Source organism: Mobula birostris, chromosome 25, assembly GCF_030028105.1.
Source record: "Mobula birostris isolate sMobBir1 chromosome 25, sMobBir1.hap1, whole genome shotgun sequence".
In the NCBI taxonomy this organism is placed as follows: domain Eukaryota; kingdom Metazoa; phylum Chordata; class Chondrichthyes; order Myliobatiformes; family Myliobatidae; genus Mobula; species Mobula birostris.
Window position 1 is genome coordinate 1,903,366 of NC_092394.1, and position 24,407 is coordinate 1,927,772.

General features: G+C 45.1%; 1 protein-coding gene across 2 annotated transcripts in view; it reads right to left on the minus strand.

Annotated features, from left to right (window-relative positions):
• Positions 1 to 24,407, minus strand: part of smg6 (SMG6 nonsense mediated mRNA decay factor) — a 527,995-nt gene that overhangs the window by 213,600 nt on the left and 289,988 nt on the right. For both annotated transcript variants that reach the window (XM_072243359.1, XM_072243360.1), the window contains one exon: positions 19,162 to 19,321. In XM_072243359.1, the coding sequence (XP_072099460.1) occupies positions 19,162 to 19,321 (160 nt within the window). The remainder of the gene's footprint in view (positions 1 to 19,161; positions 19,322 to 24,407) is intronic.

Consider the following 24,407-nt stretch of genomic DNA (forward strand, 5'->3'; position numbering starts at 1 on the left):
ACAACAAGCTCCTTCAGGTCAACGTCTCTCAAACCTCAACAACAAACCAATGGAGACATGGCAGCAAGTCCCCACACGCAAATATTGTCTTGTTTTACATAATTATTCCCCCGTCATTTCTCAATTGTCCATCAATCTTCTCTCTTTCAAAACCACGGACATTCCTTTGTATCATTTCTTGAAGGTACTGACTCTCCCTGGGGTACAGTACCCAAAGACACAGACTCTGCCTGGGTACAGTCCCTGATGTACCAACTCTCTCTGGGGTAGAGTCCCAGATGTATCAACTCTCCCCAGGATATAGTCCCTAATGTACCGATTGTCCCAGATGAACCAACTCTCCCTGGGGTACAGTCCCTGACGTACTAACTCTTTCCAAGGTACATTCCTCAAAGCTACTGACTCTCCTTGGGATCTGGTCTGCAAAAGATGACTGAGAAATATTGGTCATCCCCAGATTATGGCAGGGGATCCAGACAGTTTGCAAACTGGACACATGGCTGCAGACTGACTTCCCATCCAGCAGGAGATGCCTCCATGCTTTCAGCCCCACAGCAGCTGGCAAATCCATCACACTGACTTCCCGAACTCTTATTCCTAACAATGGGGTGCATTTAAGGTGAGGGGACGTGTGCTGGAGGTGAGGGGACATGTAATGGAAGGTGAGGGGACAGGTTATGGAAGGTAGGGGACATGTGCTGGAGGTGAGGGGACGGGTTATGGAAGGTAGGGGACGTGTGCTGGAGGTGAGGGGACGTGTGCTGGATGAGGGATGTGTGCTGTATGAGGGACTTGCGATGGAGGTGAGGGGACGTGTACTGGAGGTGAGGGGACATGTGCTGGAGGTGAGGGGACGGGTTATGGAAGGTAGGGGACGTGTGCTGGATGAGGGACTTGTGATGGAGGTGAGGGGACGTGTACTGGAGGTGAGGGGACGTGTGCTGGAGGTGAGGGGACGGGTTATGGGAGGTGAGGGGACGTGTGCTGGAGGTGAGGGGACGGGTTATGGGAGGTGAGGGGACGAGTTATGGGAGGTGAGGGGACATGTAATGGAAGGTGAGGGGACATGTGCTGGAGGTGAGGGGACGGGTTATGGAAGGTAGGGGACGTGTGTTGGATGAGGGACTTGCGATGGAGGTGAGGGGACGTGTACTGGAGGTGAGGGGACATGTGCTGGAAGTGAGGGACGTGTGCTGGAAGTGAGGGACGTGTGCTGGAGGTGAGGGGACGTGTGCTGGATGAGGGATGTGTGCTGTATGAGGGACTTGCGATGGAGGTGAGGGGACGTGTACTGGAGGTGAGGGGACATGTGCTGGAGGTGAGGGGACGGGTTATGGAAGGTAGGGGACGTGTGCTGGATGAGGGACTTGTGATGGAGGTGAGGGGACGTGTACTGGAGGTGAGGGGACGTGTGCTGGAGGTGAGGGGACGGGTTATGGGAGGTGAGGGGACGAGTTATGGGAGGTGAGGGGACATGTAATGGAAGGTGAGGGGACATGTGCTGGAGGTGAGGGGACGGGTTATGGAAGGTAGGGGACGTGTGTTGGATGAGGGACTTGCGATGGAGGTGAGGGGACGTGTACTGGAGGTGAGGGGACATGTGCTGGAAGTGAGGGACATGTGCTGGAAGTGAGGGACGTGTGCTGGAGGTGAGGGACGTGTGCTGGAGGTGAGGGGACGTGTGCTGGAGGTGAGGGGACGGGTTATGGGAGGTGAGGGGACGAGTTATGGGAGGTGAGGGGACGAGTTATGGGAGGTGAGGGGACGTGTACTGGAGGTGAGGGGACGGGTTATGGGAGGTGAGGGGACGGGCTATGGGAGGTGAGGGGATGGGCTATGGGAGGTGAGGGTACGGGCTATGGGAGGTGAGGGGACGGGCTATGGGAGGTGAGGGGACGGGCTATGGGAGGTGAGGGGACGTGTACTGGAGGTGAGGGGACGTGTGCTGGAGGTGAGGGGACGTGTATTGGAGGTGAGAGGACGTGTACTGGAGGTTTGGGGACGTGTACCAGGGGTTTGGGGACGTGTACCAGGGGTTTGGTGACGTGTACTGAGGGTGAGGTGACGTGTACTGGGGGAGAGGTGACGTGGACCGGGGGTTTGGTGACGTGTACTGGGGGTGAGGTGACATGTACCGGGGGTTTGGTGACGTGTACTGGAGGTGAGGGGATGTGTGATGGAGGTTTGGGGACGTGTACTGGGGGTGAGGTGACGTGTACTGGGGGTTTGGTGAGGTGTACCCGGGGTGGGGGGACGTGTGCCGGAGGTGAGGGGACGTGTACTGGGGGTTTGGTGAGGTGCACTGGGGGTTTGGTGACGTGTACTGGGTGTGAGGTGACGTGTACTGGGGGTTTGGTGACGTGTACTGGGGGTGAGGTGACATGTACCGGGGGTTTGGTGACGTGTACTGGAGGTGAGGGGACGTGTGATGGAGGTTTGGGGACGTGTACTGGGGGTGAGGTGACGTGTACTGGGGGTTTGGTGAGGTGTACCCGGGGTGAGGGGACGTGTGCCGGAGGTGAGGGGACGTGTACTGGGGGTTTGGTGAGGTGCACTGGGGGTTTGGTGACGTGTACTGGGGGTTTGGTGACGTGTGCTGGAGGTGAGGGGTTCTGTACTGGAAGGTGAGGTGACGTGTACTGGGGGTTTGGTGACGTGTACTGGAAGGTGAGGGGACGTGTACTGGAGGTGTGGTGACCTGATGTGGAAGTGTGGGGTCCTGTACTGGTGGCCATTTGTCGCACTGGGCTTCTGTTTTTTAAGCTCTCCTCTTTCCTGAATGCCCTCTTAATTTCTGTTTCCTAAGCGATTCCCTTTCGAGAGTTGGTGTTGACTCCAGCTGCACTCTCTCTACCAGCAGCAAAGACGAGATCATAGTTCACTGTACAAAAACAATTTTATCTTCCTTCCTTGTTTGCCAACATCTTCAATTGGTCCCCTCTGATCACCAAGCCTCCATCCGTCGAAGGTGTCAATTTTCCTTATTTTTTCAACTAAATCTTTCATGATTTTGAACATTTATTAAACTCTCTAACTCTACTGCCCCAAGAATCACCCCATCGTCTTCAAAGAACTGAAATGTCTACACCAGAACCACTCTAATCAATCTTTTCTGCACTTCCTACGGTGTGGTGCCCAGACCTGAACACATTACCCCCGGTGAGGCTCAACAAATGATTCAGAAAGCTTTAACATAACCTCTTGGCTTTTGTCTTCCCTTAATAAAGCCAAGAATCTCATATGCTTTTTATTTTTTAAATCGTCAGAACTTGCTCTGCCAATTTTATATAACTACCCCAATCTCCCTGCTCCTGAACCCATTTATATCTCTGTCTCTCTCGTTATATATCCACCACAGTCCCCTCAGTCTGTTCCTGAGCCCGTTTATACCCTTTTCCTTATATAACCACCCCAGTCCTCTGCTCCTGAACTCACTTATACCTCTCTCTGTCATTATACAACCACCCCAGTCCCCTGCTTCTGAACCCATTTATACTTCTCTCCCTCAGATAACCACCCCAGTCCTCCGTTCCTGAACCCATTTATACCTCTCTCCTTATATAACCACCCCAGTCCTCCGTTCCTGAACCCATTTATACCTCTCTCTCCTTATATAACCACCCCAGTCCTCCGTTCCTGAACCCAGTTATACCTCTCTCCTTATATTACCACCCCAGTCCCCTGCTCCTGAACCCATTTACACCTCTCTCCCTCATATAACCACCCAATCGCCCATTCCTGAACCCAGTTATACCTCTCTCTTGTTGTACAATCATCTCAATCTCTCTGCTCCTGAACCCATTTATACCTCTCCCTTCTTATATCACCACCCCAGTCTCTTTGCACCTGAACTCATTAACCAACCTACCATTTTGTGATCAATTTCCCTGGTTATGTGCCTAAATACTTCCCAGTTTTGTTGTACTCGTTTACCTTCTTCACATCTCAGATCCTCAACAGGATCAAAAGGAGGGTTCTCAGGAGGGATGGTGAGCAATCAGAGGCCATGGTGCACACTGGCACAAATGACAGTGGTAGAAAGGGGGAAGAGGTCCTGCACAGTGAGTATAAGGAGTTATGGAAGAGGCTGAGGAGCAGGACCTCCAAGGTAGTAATTTCTGGATTAATCCCAGAACCATGAGCTAGGCTGGGTAGGAATAGGATGATAGTCCAGATGAATGAGTGGTTGAGGGAGTGGTTCAGGAGGAGGGTTTCAGATTTCTGGATCATTGGGATTTCTTCTGGGAAAGGTATAACCTCTACAAAAAGGACAGGTTACTCCTGAATCCGAGGGGGGCCACTATCCTGGCAGGCAGGTTTGAAAGAGCTGATGAGGAGCATTTAAACTAAGTTGGCAGGGTGATGGGAACCAGAATGATAGGTTAGAGGATGGGGCAGTTCGTATACAAGTCGATGCAATGTGTAGTGAGACTGTCAGGAAGGACAGGCAGATGGTAGGGCAAAGTTACAGTGAAGTGTAACATGAAGTGTGAAGTGTAAGATTGAGAAGTGTGATGAATGCAGGACAGCAAGTGCTATATCTGAATGCACACAGCATACACAATAAGGTAGATGTTCTTGTAAACATTGGCAGGTATGTTGTTGTGAGTATCACTCAGATGTGGCTGAAAGAAGATTACAACTGGGAACTTAACATCCAAGGATACACACTGGAATCAGAAGAACAGGCAGGTAGGCAGAGAGGTGGGATGGTTCCGTTGGTAAAAAATGAAATGAAATCTTTGAGAAGAAGTGACATAGGATTGGAAAGTGTAGAATCCTTGTAGGTAGAGTTAAAGAACTGCCGGAGTAAATATAGCCTTATAGGAGTTATATACAGGCCTCTGAACAGTACCTAGGATGTGGGCAACAAATTACAACTGGGGATAGAAAACACACGTCAAAAGGAACTTGCAGAATGTCTACAAGATGGATTTTCAAAACAACTAGTGGATCAGCTATTCTGGATTGGGTGTTGTGTAATGAACAAGACCTGATCAGGGAGCTTAAGGTAAAGTAACCCTTGGGAGACAGTGATCATAACACAATAGAATTCACCCCACAGTTTGAGAGGACAAATATAATGTCAGGTGTATTCCTATTACAAATATGTCAGATGTATTACGAAGTCATGAGAAAGCAGCTGGTCAAAGTTAATTAAAAGGGGACACTGACAAGGATGATGGCAGAGCAGTAATGGCTAAGTTTCTGGGGGTAATTCAGAAGAAGTAGGATAGATAAATCCCAAAGAAGATAGTACTATTCTAAGGGGAGGATAGTGCAACTGTGGTTGAAAAAGGATGTCAAATGCAGCATAAAAGGGAAAAAAGAGGACATATAATATACCAAAAATAAGTGGCATGTTAGAGGATTGGGAAGCTTTTAAAACCAACAGAAGTCAACTAAAAAAATGTAAGGAGAGAAAAAATGAAATACGAATGTAAGCTAGCCAAAAGCATTAAAGAGGATCCCAAAAGTTTTTTCAGATTTATAAAGATTAAAAATCAAGCAAGAGTGAATATGGAACCATTGGAAAACGATGCTGAAGAGTTAGTAATGGGGGACAAGGAAACAGCAGATGAACTGAACAAGTATTTTGCGTCAGTCTTCACTGTGGAAGACACTAGCAGTATGCCAGAAATTCTGAGGAGAAGATGTTTGGGAAGCTGAAAGGTCTGAAAATAGATAAGTCATCCAGACCAAATGGTGAACACCAAGGATTCTGAAAGAGGTTGCTGAAGAGATTTGGAGGGATCAGTAATGATCTTTCAAGAATTGCTAGAATAGTTCCAGAGGACTAGAAAATTGCAAATGTCACTTCACTCTTTAAGAAGGGAGGGAGACAGACAGAGAAAAGACATTTTAGACCAATTAAAAACACAAACACGAGGAATTCTGCAGATGCTGAAAATTCAAGCAACACACATCAAAGTTGCTGGTGAACGTAGCAGGCCAGGCAGCATCTCTAGGAAGAGGTACAGTCGACGTTTCGGGCCGAGACCCCTCGTCAGGACTAACTGAAGAAAGAGCTAGTAAGAGATTTGAAAGTGGGAGGGGGAGGGGGGAGGGGAGATCCAAAGTGATAGGAGAAGACAGGAGGGGGAGGGATGGAGCCAAGAGCTGGACAGTTGATTGGCAGAAGGGATATCAGAGGATCATGGGACAGGAGGCCCAGGGAGAAGGGAAAGGGGGAGGGGGGAAAAACCCCAGAGGATGGGAAAGGGGTATAGTCAGAGGGACAGAGGAAGAAAAAGGAGAGAGAGAAAGAATGTGTGTGTATAAATAAATAACGGATGGGGTATGAGTGGGAGGTGGGGCATTAGTGGGCTTCTCTGCCAGATGGCAGATCAGGCTTTGGTTGTTGCTGCCTCTCTTTCCATTTTCTTCTCTTTTCTTCTAATTCTGCACATCTGTTGGCTTCGAAAGTTGCTGTTCCTTCTCGGATGATGGCTTGCCAGAGTTTCCAACTGTTGATGTCAATGTTACATTTCTTCATGTTGGCTTTTAAGATGCCTTTGAATCTCTTCTGTTCGCCTTTTTTATGTTTGCCTTCTTTAAGCTGGGAGTAGAAGATTTGTTTCGGCAGACGTTCATCTTTCATCCAAACAACATGACCGCTCCATCTTAGTTGGTTCCTGGTGACGTAGGCTTCAATGCTTGCTGTTTTTGCTTCATTTAGCACGCTGACATTGGTTCTTCTATCTTCCCAGCTGATATTTAAGATGTTTTGAAGACAGCGTTGATGGAACTTTTCAAGTGCCTTCAGATGTTGTCGGTGTGTTGTCTAAGTTTCTGATGCATACAAGAACGTTGGGATTACCACTGCTTTGTGCACTAACATTTTGGTGTCTGCTCGGATGTCATGATCATGAAAGACTCTTGTTTGGAGACGTCCAAAAGCTGTTCCAGTGCATTTAAGATGATGTTGGTTCTCGTCATTAAGGTCGACATTGCAGGAAAGGTGACTTCCAAGATACGGAAAGTGGTCCACATTTTCCAGTGTTATTTCGCCAAGTTGAAATGATGGTTCTATCCAATTTATCTCAGTTGGTGATGGTTGGTAGATGATCTGAGTCTTCTTGGAATTGATGGTAAGTCCAAGTTTCGTGTACGCACAGTTGAAGGCAGTCAGAATCTGCTGTAGGTGGTTTTCTGAGAGAGCTGCAACACTGTTGTCATCTGCGTATTGGAACTTGATGAGGGAACTCATGAATGTCTTCATTTTGGATTTGAGACAGGCAAGATTGAAAAGTCTGCCATCTGTTCTGTAGACAATTTCAGTTCCTGGGGGTAGGTCGTCCTTGATAATATGGATAATTGTCCCAATAAAGATGGTGAACAAAGTTGGGGCAATCATGCATCCCTGTTTTACTCCTGATCTAACTTGAAAAGACTCACAGTTACTGTTGCTGACCATGATTGTGGCAAGCATGCCAACGTGGAGGAGTCTCCATGAGATGAATGTCTCCAAGAATGGGAATAAAGAGAGCCTCAAACACGAGGAAATCTGCAGATGCTGGAATTTCAAGCAACACACATCAAAGTTGCTGGTGAACGCAGCAGGCCAGGCAGCATCTCTAGGAAGAGGTACCGTCGACGTTTCAGGCCGAGACCCTTCGTCAGGAGAAAAGAGAGTCTTTTCTGTTTGGCTGCTGGTGACAAGTGATGTGCCACAGGGGTCAGTGTTGGGAAAGCTTCTTTTCACTTGCTGACTGAAGTTATACGCTGACGTTGGTTCTTTGCGGAAATGGGACCCACTCTCAGGGCCTCACGACCGGCTGCTTTTCGATATGCCAAGGACACGGCCTGGAAGACAAGCACACCTTCAGAGTGCCGGATTTTCATGGCTCTGGAGGTGAGTGGATTCCAGGTTAGTGCTGCCACCGCCTGATGTATCATGGGAGTACACGGAAAATCGGAAGCAGCAAGATGCCCAGAGACCCGAGTTCGGAAAAAGTGACACAACAGACTTCTAACACCATAAATCGGCAAGTTGTTTTCGCTATGTCTCCCCTCTCGCTGTGAAACGGGGACACCTTTTTTTCCTTATTAGGAAGAGAGAGAGCCTGTGTTATGTCGAATTACAGGGTAAATGAGTAATCTTTGGGGTACTGCAAGTCTGTGTCTTTATTGATGCTTTGCTGCATGCTTGAGTGCTCAGTGGGGGGGGTGCCAATGCTTTTTTGGCTGGTGGGGGAGGGGGTCGTTGCTTTGCTGCTGCTTATGCGTGTAAGGGGGGAGTTGGGGGGCTTTGGGGTTCAAACATTTAACTGTCATTCATTCTTTGGGGCACTCTGTTTTTCATAGATGTTTGCAAAGAAAAAGAATTTCAGGATGGATACTGTATACATTTCTCTGACATTAAATGTAACTATTACAATTTGGATGACAGATTGATGGTTTTGTGGTCAAGTTTGCAGACGATACAAAGATAGGTGGAGGGGCAGGTAGCGTTGAGGAAGCAGTGAGTCTACAGAATGACTTGAACAGATTGGTAGAATGGGCAAAGAAGTAATAGATGGAATATAGTGTTGGGAAGTGTATGGTCATGCACTTTGGTAGAAGGAATTAAGGCACAGACAATTTTCTAAATGCGAGAAAATTCAAAAATCAGAGGTGCAAAGGGACTTGGAGTTTTTGTGCAGGATTCCCTACAGATTAATTTGCAGGTTGAGTTGGTGATAAGACGACAAATGCAATGTAAGCCTTCATTTTACAGAGGATTAGAATGTAGGAGCAAGAATGTGATGCTGAGGATTTATAAGGCATTGGTCAGATTATGAGCAGTTTTATCTAAGAAAAGTTATGCTGGCATTGGAGAGGTTCCAGAGGAGGATCACAAGAATGATTCAGGGAATAAAAGGGCTAATGTATTAATTGATGGCTCTGGGTCTGTCCTCACGAGAGTTTAGAAGAATGAGGGGAGATCCCAGTGAAACCTATCGAATATTGAAAGGACTACACAGAGTGGATGTGGAGAGCATGCTTCCTCGGACTAGAGGGATATCCATTAAGAACAGAGATGATAGGGAATTTCTTTAGCAAGAAGGGGGTGAATCTATGGAATTCACTGGCACAAATGGCTGTGGAGGCCAAGACATTGAGAATATTTAAAGCAGAGGTTGATAGTCAGGACGTCGAAGGTTATGTGAAGAAAGCAAGAGATTGGGGTTGAGAGGGATAATAAATCAGCCATGATGGAATGGTGGAAGAGACTCGAGGGGCCAAGTGGCCTACTTATTCTCCTATGCCTTACGATCCACTGTCAGCAACTTCACTCAGCTTAGCATCTTCATCACAACAGCAAATCCAATTCACCTGATAAAACGCACACCAATTTTCATAAACAGCACTGGTGAAATAACTCTACAACCATTCGTGTGGTGATGAACCCCCTCAGCAGTATGTGGTGACGAGCATGCAGCGAGACCAGTGAGCTGGCATCCCACTACAATGCACTCAAAGGATGGAACCTACAGCATTTGCTCTGAAGTTCACACACAATCACTATGACTTCCTCAACAAAAGAAAGTTGCCTCCAATTGTCCAATTCTCTGCAGTCTAAGCCAAGAACTCATGTTTGTGATTCAAACCACAACACAGAACAGAGAACACCATAGCATAGCACAGGCTGACCTTTTAACCTATTCCAAGATCAATCTAACCCTTCCTTCCAACATAAGCTCTCTAATTTTCTATCATAAATGTGCCTATCTAGGGGCCTCTAAAGTCCCTAATGCATCTTCCTCCTCCACCAGCCCTGGCAGGGAGTTTCATGCACTCACCGCTCTCTGTTTAAAAAAATCCTACCTCTGACATTTCCCCTTATACTTCTTCCAATCACCTTAAATTAAGCTCCCTCATATTAGCTATCTCTGCCCTGGGAAAATGTATCTGGCTGTCCACTCTATCTATGCCTCTTGAAATCTTGCAGACCCTCTATCAAATCACCTCTCATCCTCCTTCGTCCTAAAGAGAAAAGGCTGGCACACTCAACCTATCTTGTGAAGACATGCTCTCGAATCCAGGCAGCATCCTGATATAAAGGGCCGTTCACACTGATCTACAAAATACTTTTCTGCACAGAATTCTTCCTTTAACTATTTAGGTTTTCAATGTTTGAAATCAGTTGATAATTACACTCCTTGGGGTGACCCTTTGACATGCTTCTTTAGAGATGTACCTTCTCTAATCTTACCTCCTAGACCCAAGGAACAATCTGCCCTCAGCCTGATAAATCACCTGTCCACCTATCCAGTGTTTTAAATGTATTTTTGAACAGAACTCACAGAAACTTTGGGCTTCCCCCTGTTTTTGGTCACCTCCCAAAAACAGGCACCGTGACGGGCAGCTCCCCCGGTGCCACAGCACCCTGTAATCAATTGTTCTACTTTCTCAGAAGTTTGCACAGCTTCAGCATGTCATCGAGGACATTGATTGACAAACTTCCAAATGCAGAAAGGTTGCTTCATGGCCTGTTATGGAAACAGCAAAGCCCGAGAAAGAAAAAGCACTCTGTGTGCAAAGTGGTGGATACAGCCCTGTCCTTGACAAGGAAAGCCTTCACTACTACTGAGCGTATATATGTGAAACACTGTCACAGGAAAGCAGCATCCATTATCAAGAACCTCACTGTCCTGGTCGTGCTCTCTTTTTTCTGCTCCCTTCAGGAAGAAGGTACAGGAGCCTCAGGTCCCACACCACCAGGTTCAGGGACAGTTATTACTCTTCAACCATCAGGTTCCTGAACCATCATGGATAACTTCACTCAGTTCAACTAATTCCATAACCTATGGACTCACTTTTGGCAACGCTACAACTCATGTCCTCAGGATTATTTATCTATCTATTTATTTATATATAAATTTGCGTGTTTTTTTTTTTGTATTTACAGTTTGCTTCTTTTCCACATGGGTTATTTGTCAGTCATAGGAGTAGTATGGAGGTTCGTGGTCCAAGTGCAGGTCGATAGGACTAGGAAGAATAATAGTTTAGCACAGACTAGATGGGCTGAAGGGCCTGTTTCTATGCTGTAATGCGCTGTGACCCTATGATTCTACCTGAATTCCTCCAGCAATTTGCCTTTTGCTCTACTAAACTATCTACTTGTTCTGGCAGACAAAAGTAATTAGAAGACAATACAGAGAAAATCTGGGGTCTCTCCTGCTTAGTTTTCCCCCTGTCACCAACACACTGATCATTTGGACATTCATCTCGCTTCTCCTAAGCTTCTCACTGGTAGCATGAATCATTTTGGAACATCAGGGGGTCATGAAAAGCTTCAGATAAATGTAAGCTCACTCTCGAAGTTGACTAATTCCTTTGTTACTACCTCATCTTCATTCTGACCTGCCTCTGCCACGCACTCTACGTCGGGACAGATGCAAAGCCAGCCTCTTAAGCACAACACACTCCTGACCACAGTTCACTTACCACGGTGGCAAATCTGCTGCTTTTTAAACAGGCTTTTTTTTTGCTGAGAGAAAATTTCCAGCAAAGTTTAGTTTCTGTAAGAAGTTATTTTTTGACTTTTTTTAAACTGTGATGTAATGGGAACCAGAGCTGCATTTGGTTGCCAGCTGCCTTAAGGAAAGTGTTTACAGGGTTAAAAGCACAAACACAGAACTTTACATGACCCCAAAGCAAAAAAGGAAAAAAAAGAGAGAAGAAAGGAATGATGTATTGCACTGGTCTTAGAGAGTTTATCCAAAGCTGGCTGGGTAGACAACAGACGGATGTGATATGGCTCGAGTCTAGTATTCCAGCCTCTCTGCTTGCTTGCCCATGAGACGCTCCAGGCTCTGCTCGCCTCCTCCCTGTGCCCCTCTGTTGACTCTAGATCCTTACGAGCCAAAGCCATTACACGAGTTAAGTCACATACAACCCATGGGCGGCTGCCAAGAAACACCGTTCTATAGCTGCAAGGCAGAGGAAAGACTAGGGAAAGGAGGGGGGTGGGGGTAGGGGGAAGGGCCTGACACTGACATACCAGAGTCATGTGACCCTGCTGCAGCCACACAGCGCTCAGTGTGACCCAGATCCCGTAAATACTCCAGCGATCTCAAGAGTACCACAATGATTCCCATTATGTAACCCCAGTCACAGGCAGGCTGCCAGCTACAAAACAAAGAGGACTTTCTGGCTTGGCCCGCTTTCTGTTTTCCTATCCCAGCTCCGGGCCAAGACAGTGTCACACAGCTGTGCAGGAGTGAACCAGGGGCCGAAACTCAGCCGCTGCAGCTCCAAACTCAATGCTGCCGGCAGGGCAAACTCCCTCAGAAACTGACTTTGCCAATAGCTCTCTGCCTGACTGCTCTCTCACTTAGATTTGCTTAAAAGCAAAGCTGATTCCTTAAAAAAAAGGAAATTTATGTTCATTAACTAGACTCAGGAGAAAGTGAGTGCACATGCAAGTTTGTACTTGCACAAGTGGCCGTGTATCCCACATTAAAAAAGGGACCCAATCTCACCTACGTGGTGAAAACTGAAGAAACAACACACACGAAAAACTGGTGGAACTCAGGCAGTATACATGCAGAGGAATAAACAGTCATTGTTTTGGACCGAGACCCTTCATCAGAACTGTCCTTCAGCATTTTGTGTGTGTGCTCTGGATTTTCAGCATCTAGAATGTAGAACATAGAACAGTATATCACAGGAACAGGCCCATCGGCCCACAGTGTTATACCGATCCAATTAAATGAGTAATCAAATGGCTAACTAATCTGCCTACACAACGTCCATATCCTTCCATTTTCCTCACATTCATGTGCCTATCTAAACGTCTCTCTGATGTTTCTGCCTCACGGGCAGCACCCACCACTCTGTGTAAAAAGACTGCCCCTCACATCTCCTTTGAAAATACCTCCGCTCGTTTGTAGAATCCCTTGCATTTATGAATTGAAGAAGCAAGGGAGGTTAGAGGAGAAAAACAGCTTTGAATCTCAGTGAATTCTGACGTGGCGATTACTTGTTGAGTTTCCTGTGCTGCAGGTGTAGGAGCTGAATGAAGAGAGAAACCCCACTGTGATACCATTGGATTGGTGACAGCGAATAGCCAATAGAGACATCAGCTGCTCAGCAACAGGCCCTGAGATTTTATAAACACCTTCCCAAACTGGAACAACACAAATCTGGGCACCACTTTCTGTACAGACTGAAGGGAGCACTTCTTGAAATCTCATATACACTTGCCTGCCATCTATCTGTTGTCACAATGGACTGAGTACAGCAGATAAAACCTGCAGTGAGGTCCAACAATTTAATTTCAGTGAAACGTCCGCATGCACCGCCAGTATCCAAAGACATCGATTTAAGTTTACCAGTCTTCCATTTCTTCTTTTAGATTTTTAAAGGAGGCAAACACTCATCACCAACATCATAGAACATAAGAACATTACAGCATGGTGCGGACCCTTTGGGCCACCATATTGTGCCAACCTTATAACCTACTCTAGAATCAATATAACCCTTCCCTCCCACATAACCCTCCATTTTTCTGTCATGCACGTGTCGATCTAAGGGTCTCTTAAATGTCCCTGATGCATCTGCCTCTTCTACCACCACCCCTGGCAGAGCATTCCATGCATTCACTACTCTTTGTGAAAAATCTTCCGTCTGCCATCCCCCTATGCTTTCCTCCAATCACCTTAAAATTATGCCCCCTCAAATTAGCCATTACTGCCCTGGGGAAAAATGTCTGGCTGTCCAGTCTATCTATTCCTCTTATCATCTTATGCACCTCTATCAAGTCAGCTCTCATGCTCCTTCACTCCAAAAAGAAAAACCCTAGATCACTCAACCTTTCTTCATGAGACACGCTCTCTAATCCAGACAGCATCCTGGTCAATCTCCTCCATACATTCTCTAGTTTCCACATCCTTCCAAAAATGAAACAACCAGGACTGAACAAAATACTCCAAAAGTAATTGAATCAGAGTTTTAGAGATCTGCAACATTCCCTTGTGGCTCTTGCACTCAATACCCTGACAAAGGACAGCCAACCCCGTACACTTTCTTAACCACCCTGTCAGCGACTTCGAAAGATCTATAGATGTGGACCCCAGCATCCCTCAATTCCTCACAAATGACAGAAAGTAGTAAGGAGGAATTCAAAAAGGAAGGAAATTTACTTACCAAAAAAAAAACAAGGCTACACACACACACACACACACACACACACAAACTTACAGAGAAATAATCAGTGTGCTACCACAAAAGGAGACAGATGATCCAAGAGAACTGCCTACAAGCAGCAGGCTTTGAGAAATTGTTGGGAATGCAGTGTGAAAAAGAGCCAGAGCAGATCAAAAGGGCTGCACAATTGTAGGTGATCTAGAGGCCTGTACAGCTGTAGGTGATCCAGAGGTATGTACAATCGTAGGTGAACTAGTAGTTTGTACAACAGTAGGTGATCTAAAGGTCTGTACAACTGTAGGTAATCTAGAGGTCTGTACAACTGTAGGTGATCCAGATGTCTGTACAACTGTAGGTGATTTAGAGGTGAGTTGAACTGTAGGTGGTCTAGAGGTCTGTACAACTTGGTGATCTAGGGACGTGTACAACTGAAGGTGATCCAGGGGTCTGTACAAATGTAGATGATCCAGAGGTGTGTACAACTGTAGGTGATCCAGAGTTCTGTACAACTGTTGGTGACCTAGGGGTCTTTACAACTGTAGGCGATCTAGAGGTGTGTACAACTGTAGGTGAACCAGGGGTCTGTACAACTGTAGGGTTCTGTAAAACTGGGGGTGATCAAGAGGTCTGTACAACCCTGTATGTGATCCAATTTCTGTACAACAGTAGGTGATCCAGTGGTTTGTACAACTGTGGGTGATCCAGTGGTTTGTACAACTGTAGGTGATCAAGAGGTCTGTATGTGATCTAAAGGTCTGTACAACTGTAGGTAATCTAGAAGTCTGTACAATTGTAGGTGATCCAGATGTTTGTACAACTGTAAGTGATCTAGTGGTCTGTGCAACTGTAATGATATAGAGGTGTATACAACTTTAGGTGAACTAGTGCTTTGTACAACTGTCAATGTCTTGAGGTCTGTACAATTCCAGATGATTCTGTGGTTTGCACAACAGTGGGTGATCTAGGGGTCTTTACAACTGTAGGTGATCTAGAGGTGTGTACAACTGTAGGTGAACCAGGGGTCTGTACAACTGTAGTGATCTAGGGTTCTGTAAAACTGTGGGTGATCAAGAGGTTTGTACAACCCTGTATGTGATCCAATTTCTGTACAACAGTAAGGTCGGTACAACTGTAGGTGATCTAGAAGTCTGTACAATTGTAGGTGATCCAGATGTTTGTACAACTGTAAGCGATCTAGATGCCTGTACAACTGTATGTGATCCAAAGGTCTGTACAACTGCAGGTGATCCAGAGGTGTGTACAAATGTAGGTGATCCAGTGGTTTGTACAACTGTAGGTGATCCAGATGCCTGTACAACTGTAGGTGATCCAGTGGTTTGTACAACTGTAGGTGATCAAGAGGTCTGTATGTGATCCAAAGGTCTGTACAACTGTAGGTAATCTAGAAGTCTGTAGGTGATCCAGATGTTTGTACAACTGCAATGATCTAGAGGTCTGTGTAACTGTAATGATCTTGAGGTGTATACAACTTTAGGTGAACTAGTTCCTTGTACAACTGTAAATGTCTCGAGGTCTGTACAATTCCAGATGATTCTGTGGTTTGCACAACAGTGGGTGATCTAGAGGTCCGCACATCTGTAGGTGATCCAGAGGTCTGTACAACGAGAGGTGATTGAGAGGTCTATACAACTGTAGGTGATCTGGAGGTCTGTACAACTGCAATGACCTGGAGGTCTGTACAACTGTTGGTGATCTCGAGGACTATAAACTGCAGTAATCTAGAGATCTCTACAACTGTAATGATCTGGAGGTCCCTACAACTGTAAGCAATCCAGACGTCTATACAACTGTATAAATTTAGAGGGAACATTGATCACGGCTGATTTATTTCTTCCATTCTCCCGTCATTTCCCTGTAATATCCTGGTCAATCTCTCTTGTACCCTGCCCAGCTTATTGAGATCTATCCTGTAGTTGGGGGACCAGAACTGCACACATAATACTCTCGATGTATGGTCTCACCAACTACATGTCATCTCAACTTCTGTGCTCAATGCCCTAATCAACGAAGCCTACTTCTGTTGCCACTTTAACGGAACTAGTTACCTGTAGCTCTTGGTCTCTCTGTCCACAATATTCTCCAGGGGCCTACCATTTACTTTGCAAGTCCTGCCCTGGTTCAACTTCCTAAAATACAATACCTCAGACTTGTCCACTTGACTTTCCTTGGTCTACTTCCTTAGTTGATCATGTCTTATATTGTAATCTTAGATGACCCTCGCTGTTCACTACTACACCAAATTTGACGTTGCCACGTTAACCTTGTAGAGGTATCCAAAATCATGAGGGTGAATTATTGCAATTTTTTTCCCCAGCATAGAGGCATCTAAAACTAAAGGACAACCAGCAGGTTTCAGTGAGAGAGGAAAGATCTAAAAGGGGTCCTGTAGGGCAATGATTTGCACATGAAGGAAGGTGGATAGATGGAACAACCTGCCAGAGGAAAGGTACAGGTGGATAGAATTACAATGGCAGGTGCCTAGATGGGAAAAGTGTAGACAATAAACAGATACATGGATAGGAAATGTTTTGACAATGGGCAGCTATTGTATATGGAGAGTGAAGTTTTAGACAATGGGCAACAAAGTAAATGGATAGGAAAGGTGTAAATAATAGACAGATACATGGATAGGAAAGGTTTAGAGAATAGAAAATTTTCTATTAAAAAGCTTGAGCATATAGATATTGAGAAAGAGGATGTGCTGGAGCTTTTGGAAAGTATCAAGTATCTCCAGGACCGGATGAGATGTACCCCAGGCTACTGTGGGAGGCGAGGGAGGAAATTGCTGAGCCTCTGGCAATGATCTTTCCATCATCAATGGGGACAGGGGAGGTTCAGGAGGATTGCAGGCTTGCAGATATTGTTCCCTTATTCAAGAAAGGGAGTAGAGGTAGCCCAGGAAATTATACACCAGTGAGTCTTACTTCAGTGGTTGGTAAGTTGATGGAGAAGATCCTGAGAGGCAGGATTTATGAATATATGTAGAGGCATAATATGATTAGGAATAGTCAGCATGGCTTTGTCAAAAGCAGGTCGTGCCTTACAAGACTGACTGAATTTTTTGAGGATGTGACTAAACACATTGATGAAGGTAGAGCAGTAGATGTAGTGTATATGGATTTCAGCAAGGCATTTGATAAGGTACCCTTTGCAAGGCTTATTGAGAAAGTGAGGAGGCATGGGATCCAAGAGGACATTGCTTTGTAGATCCAGAATTGGCTTGCTCACAGAAGGCAAAGAGTGGTTCTAAATGGGTCATATTCTGCATGGAGGTTGGTGACCAGTGGTGTGCCTCAGGGATCTGTTCTGGGACCCGTTCTCTTTGTGATTTTTATAAATGACCTGGATGAGGAAGTGGAGATATGAGTTAGTAAATTTGCTGATGACACAATGGTTGGGGGTGCTGTGGATAGTGTTGAGGGCTGTCAGAGGTTACAGCGGGACATCAACAGGATGCAGAACTGGGCTGAGAAGTGGCAGATGGAGTTCAGCCCAGATAAGTGTGAGGTAGTTCATTTTGGTAGGTCAAATATGATGGCAGAATATAGTATTAATGGTAAGATTCTTGGCAGTGTGGAGGATCAAAGGGACCTTGGGGTTGAAATCCATTGGACACTGAAAGTTGCTGCGCAGGTTGACTCTGTGGTTAAGAAGGCATATGGTGCATTGGCCTTCATCAACCGTGGGATTCAGTTTAAGAGCCGAGAGGTGACGTTATAGCTATATAGGACCCTGGTCAGACCCCACATTTGGAGTACTGCACTCAGTTCTGGTCACCTCACTACAGGAAGGATGTAGAAACTAGAGAAAGGGTGCAGAGGAGATTTACAAGGATGTTGCCTGGATTGGGGAGCATGCCTTATGAGAATAGGTTGAGTGAACTTGACCTTTTCTCCTTGGAGTGATGGAGGATGAGAGGTGACCTGATAGAGATGTATAAGATGATGAGAGGCATTGATTGTGTGGATAGTCAGAAGCTTTTTCCCAGGGCTGAAATGGCTGCCACAAGAGGGCACAGGTTTAAAGTGCTGGGGAGTAGGTACAGAGGAGATGTCAGGGGTAAGTTTTTTTACGCAGAGAGTGGCGAGTGCGTGGAATAGGCTGCCGGCGACGGTGGTGGAGGTAGATATGATAGGGTCTTTTAAGAGAATCCTGGATAGGTACATGGAGCTTAGAAAAATAGAGGTCTATGGGTAATCCTAGGTAATTTCTAAGGTAAGTGCATGTTCAGCACAGCATTGTGGGCCGAAGGGCCTGTATTGTGCTGTAGGTTTTCCATGTTTTTAAGTTTCTAGACAGATACATAGATAAGAAAGGTTTAGACAATGGGCAGATACTGTACATGGATAGGAAAGGTTTAGACAATATATGGATAGATGGATAGGAAAGGTTTAGACAATGGGCAGATACTGTACATGGATAGGAAAGGTTTAGACAATGGGCAGATACTGTACTTGGATGGGAAAGATTTAGACAATAGACAGGTATTGTACATTGATAGGAAAGGTTTCGACAATGGGAAGATACATGGATAGGAAAGGTTTAGACAGTGGACCGATACTGTACATGGATAGGAAAGGTATAGACAATGGACAGTTACATGTTTAGGAAGGGTGCAGACAATGAACAGGTACTGTACGTGGTGAGGAAAAGTTTAGAGGGATTATGTTAGAAACATTATGTTAGTAATCTGAGTCTGGAAGCAATGTTAGGAGAATGTGACTAGAAGTGTCGCAATCAGTCACAATGAATGAGAGGAGAGTTTGGGTCAGAAACTCTGAAAACTACTCCATGCGTCTGTCAGCTCTGTACCTTTAAAGCACAAACATAATCTGACAAAGAAACTGAGCGCTGAATGGAAAGTTGAGGGGCATTAAACTGATTTTTAAACTCAACATATTAGCCTGGCTCTCAAACACCCAAACATCAGAGAGTGAACAGAATAACTGTAAACAAGCAAACATTCTCTACTCTGCCGTGTAAAGAGAGATTAAAACAACATACTCCTTTGACAGAATGAGCGAGTTTGGTGGTGGGTTCCATTCGTCCGGGTGGCCCAGCATCCAGTCAGACCACACCTTCACACTGGGAAGCAGCTCCTTCAAGTCAACGCTGAAAGCTGACACTTTGATATCATCTTCCTCCTCCGCCTCACTCGAGTGGACTGTGTGGAAATAAACAGTACATCGTATGTTGTTTGTGAAAGTAATGGAGCTCTATATTCATAGAATTACAGTCTCAGAGTTATACAGCATTGAAAACAGCCCTTTGCATCAACATATCCATGATGACCAAAGATCCAACTGGAGCAAGTCCTATTTGCCTGTGTCTGATCCAGATCTCTCTAAACCAGGGGATCCCAACCACAGACGCCCTGCACAGGTCCATAGGAGCACAAGACCATAAGATATAGGAGCAGAATTAGACCATTTGGCCAATTGAGTCTGCTCCACCATTTCATCATGACTGATCCAATTTTCCTCTCAGCCCAAATCTCCTTCTCCCCGTATCCCTTCATACCCTGACCAATCCAGAATCTATCAACCTCTGCCTTAAATACACATAAAGACTTGGCCTCCACAGCCGCCTGTGGCAAAGAATTCCACAGATTCACCACTCTCTGGCTGAAGAAATTCCTCCTCATCTCTGTTCAGAAAGGACACCCCTCTATTCTGATGCTGCGTCCACTGGTCTTAAGACTCTCCCACCATAGGAAACATCTTCTCCACATCCACCAAGGCCTTTCACCATTTGACAGATTTCAATAAGGTCACCCCTCTTTCTTCTGAATTCAGAGCCATCAAACGCTCATCATATAACAAGCCATTCAATCCTGGAATCATTTTCATGTGCCTTCTTTGAATCCTCTCCAGTTTCAGCAAGAGGTGGGAGGAGAAGACGGCAGCGCGCCGCGCATGCGCAGCCCTCTGGTGAAAAATGATATCGTATCTGTTAAATAGTGGCCGTGGACAATTCTGATTTGATAGAGAATGGACGTGAAAGCACAGAGGAACATTTGGAGAAATCTCTGAAACGCCCGTCCGCTGCTGTCGTTACTGTGTGGTTGGGAATCTTTCGGAGGGTAGGCCTCAAAATCCCCAGCCTTGCCTGCTTTTTGCGACCAAGAAGGAGGTCGAATCGTTCAGACAGAGATGGCACTCAGTACTCGGTGTCATAGAGCTGATCAGAGCTCGAAGTTTTCAGATGACTCAGAATCGGATTGTGGTCGGCATGGCAGGGGGAGTTTTTCTTCCTTCTCCCGTCTGCGTGAGATGTGGGACATTTGAGAAACTTTGAACTTTACTGTGCTCATGGACTTCATGGTATTGTTGCACTGTTGTAACTATATGTTATAGTTATGTGGTTTTGTCAGTTTTTTCAGTCTTGGTCTGTCCTGTGTTTTGTGATATCACACCGGAGGAAATATTGTATCATTTCTTAATGCATGCATTACTAAATGACAATAAAGGAGGACTGCGTGTCTTCATAACCTAAAACTGCTCACAATACTCCAACTGAGGCCTCACCAATGCTTTATAAAGTCTCAACATTACATCTTGCTTTTATATTCTGGTCCTCTTGAAATGAATGTCAACATTGCATTTGCCTTCCTCACCACAGACTCAACCTGCAAATTAACCTTTCGGGAATCCTGCACAAGAACTTTCAAATACCATGGCACCTTAGTTTTTTGTATTTTCTCTCCATTTAGAAAATAGTCAACTCTTTCATTCCTTCTACCAAAATGCATGACCATACACCTCCCGAAACTATTCCATCTGCCATTTCTTTGCCAATTCTCCTAATCTGTCTGAATCCTTCTGTAGCTTTTTCACTTCCTCAAAGCTACCTGCCCCTCCACCTATCTTAATATCATCTGCAAACTTTGCAACAAATCCGTCAACTCCATCATCCAAATCATTGACATATAACATAAAAAGAATTGGTCCCAACAAAAACTCTTGTGGAACACCATTAGTCACCAGCAGCCAGCTAGAAAAGGCTCCGCTTATTCCCACTCTTTGCCTCCTGCCAATCAGCCACAGCTTTATCCATACTAGACTCTTTCCTGTAATACCATGGGCTCATAGCCTGTTAAGCAGCCTCATGTATGGCACTTTGTCAAAGGCCTTCTAAAAATCCAGGTACACAGCATCAACCGATTCTCCTTTGTCTATTCCACTTGTTATTTCTTCAAAGAATTCCAACAGATTTGTCAGGCAAGACTTTCCTTTGAGGAAACCATGCTAATATGACCTATTTTATCATCTGCCTCCGAGTAACCTGAGATCTCAACCTTGAATCAACTCCAACATCTTTCCAACCACTGAGGTCAAACTAACTGGTCTATAGTTTCCTTTCTTCTACCTCTCTCCCTTCTTGAAGAGTGGAGTGACATTTGCAATTTTCCTGTCTTCCAAAACCATTCCAGAATCTACTGATTCTTGAAAGATCATTACTAATGCTTCCACAATCTCTTCAGCCACTTCTTTCAGAACCCTGGGGTATACACCATCTGGTCCAGGTGACTTATCCACCTTCACAACTTTCATTTTCCCAAGAATTTTCTTTCTAGTAATGGTAACTTCACACACTTCATGCCCCCAACATTGGGAACTTCCACCATACTGCTGGTGTCTTCCACTGTAAAGACTGATGCAAAATACTTGCTCAGTTTGTCTGTTATTTTGTTGTCCCCCATTCGTTGCCTCCAGCATCGTTTTCCAGCGGTTTGATATCCACTCTCGTCTTTTACACTTTATGTATCTAAAGGAAATTTTGGTATCCTCTTTAATATTATTGGCTAGCTTATTCCTTTCGTATTCCATCTTTATTATCTTAATCACTTTTTAGTTGCCTTCTGTTGGTTATTAAAAACTTCCCAATCCTCTAACTTTCCACTAATTCCTGAACTATTATATGCCCACTCTTTGGCTTTTATGTTGGCTTTTACTTCTCTTGTTAGCCACAGTTGTGACATCTTTCCTTTAGAATACTTCTTCCTCTTTGAGATGTATATATCCTGTGCCTTCTGAATTGCTCCCACAAATTCCAGCCATTGCTGCTCTGCCATCAACCCAGCCAGCATTCTTTTCCAATCAGTTCTAGCCAACTCCTCTCTCATGCCTCTGTAATTCCCTCTACTCCACTGTAATACTGATAGATCTGACTTGAGCTTCTCCTTTTCAAATTTCAGGGTGAATTTGATCACAGTTCTTTTACTTTAAGCTCTCTAATCAGTTCTGGTTTTTTGCACAACACCCAATCCGGAACAGCAGATCCTCTATAGGCTCAACCATCAGCTGTTCTAAAAGCCATCTCACAGACATTCTAGATATTCCCCCTCCTGCAATTCTGCACCAACCTGATGTTTCCAATCTATCTGTAAATTGAAGTCCCGCATGACTATTTTAACATTGCCCTTTTGGCATCAATTTTTATCTCCCATAGAAATTTGTAGGCCACATCCTTACTATTGTTTGGGCATCTGTATACAACTCCCATCAGGGTCTTTTTACCCTTGCAGTTCCTTAGCTCTACCCACAATGATTCAACCACTTCCGACTGTATATCACCTCTCTCTAATGATTTGATTTCATTTTTTTTAACCAAAGAAGCAACACCACCCCCCTCTGCATTCCTGCCTATCTTTTCGATACAATATGTATCCTTGGACATTAAGCTCCCAACTATAATCTTCTTTCAGCCATGATTCAGTGATGCCTACAAAATCATACTGGCCAATCTGTAACTATACTGCAAGTTCATCTCACAAACAAGAGAAAATCTGCAGATGCTGGAAATCAGAGCAACACACACAAAATGCTGGAGGAACTCAGCAGGCCAGGCAGCATCAATGGAAAAGAGGACAGTCGACGTTTCAGCTCAAAACGTTGACTGTATTCTTTTCCCTAGACGCTCCCTGGCCTGCAGAGTTTTTCCAACATTTTGTGCGTGCTGCAAGTCCATCTACCTTATTCTGTATACTGCACACATGAAGATACAATATCTTCAGTCCTGTATTCACCCTTCTTGATTTTGTCCGTCTTTTACGTTGCAGCTCATCCTGTTAACTGCAATTTTGCCCTATCAACAGCCTCTCCTCACTACACATTGCCTCTGTTTGTAAACCAGCTACCTCATCTTTAGCATTATTTTCTGCCTTTCCTGTGATGCTTCTTTCAGTTTAATATAGGCAGCTCAGGTCAGTAGTTGCACCATGCTCAACCTAATTTTGTCTGAGGTCTTACCTTCATCTGCCTCCACAAACTTTACACCAACTATTCTGGCACTCTGGGTCCCTTCCCCCTGTAACTCTAGTTTAAAACCCATCGTGCATCATTAACAATCCTTCCCACTAGGATATTAGTCCCCCTCCAGTTCAGGTGCAAACTGTCCCTTCTGTACAGGTCCCACCTTCCCTGGAAGAAAGCCCAATGATCCAAAAATCTTATGCACCACCGCCACACCCCCCCCCCCCCCCCCCAACACCAACTCCTTAGCCATGTATTAAACTGTATAATCTTTCTAGTTCTGGCCTCATTAGCATGTGGCATGGCTAGCAATCCTGAAGTCAGAATCCTGGAGGTCCTGCCCTTTAAGTTTAATGATATTGGTCATGGATAAAAAAGGCCAGGAACCCCTGCTCTAAACCTTTCCTATGCATGGACTGTCTAAATTGTTTTAAACTTCGTAATCCTTAAATTAAACTTTGTTACCTCTACCAACTCCTCTAGCAGCTGGGTCTGGATACCCCCTCCCTCTGGGTGGATATGTGGTTCCTCATTCATTTTTAATTTATACCATCTAGATTTGGACTCCCCTACCCCAGAAAAAAAAACACTGTGACTATTCACCTTATCTACACCTCTCATGGTTTTATAAACCTCCATCAGGTAGATTCTACCTCTCACAAATGCTTCCACTGATGTTAGGGTCAATGGTCTGTGGTTTCAGTGGTCTTAAGGAACAATACATTACATATTGATGCATGATAGAAATCATATAACCATATAACAATTACAGCACAGAAACAGGCCATCTCAGCCCTTCTAGTCCGTGCTGAACTCTTACTCTCACCTAGTCCCACTGATCTGCATTCAGCCCATAACCCTCCATTCCTTTGCTGTCCATATATCTATCCAATTTAACTTTAAATGATAACATCGAACCTGCCTCAACCACTTCTGCTGGAAGCTCGTTCCACACAGCTACCACTCTCTGAGTAAAGAAGTTCCCCCTCATGTAAC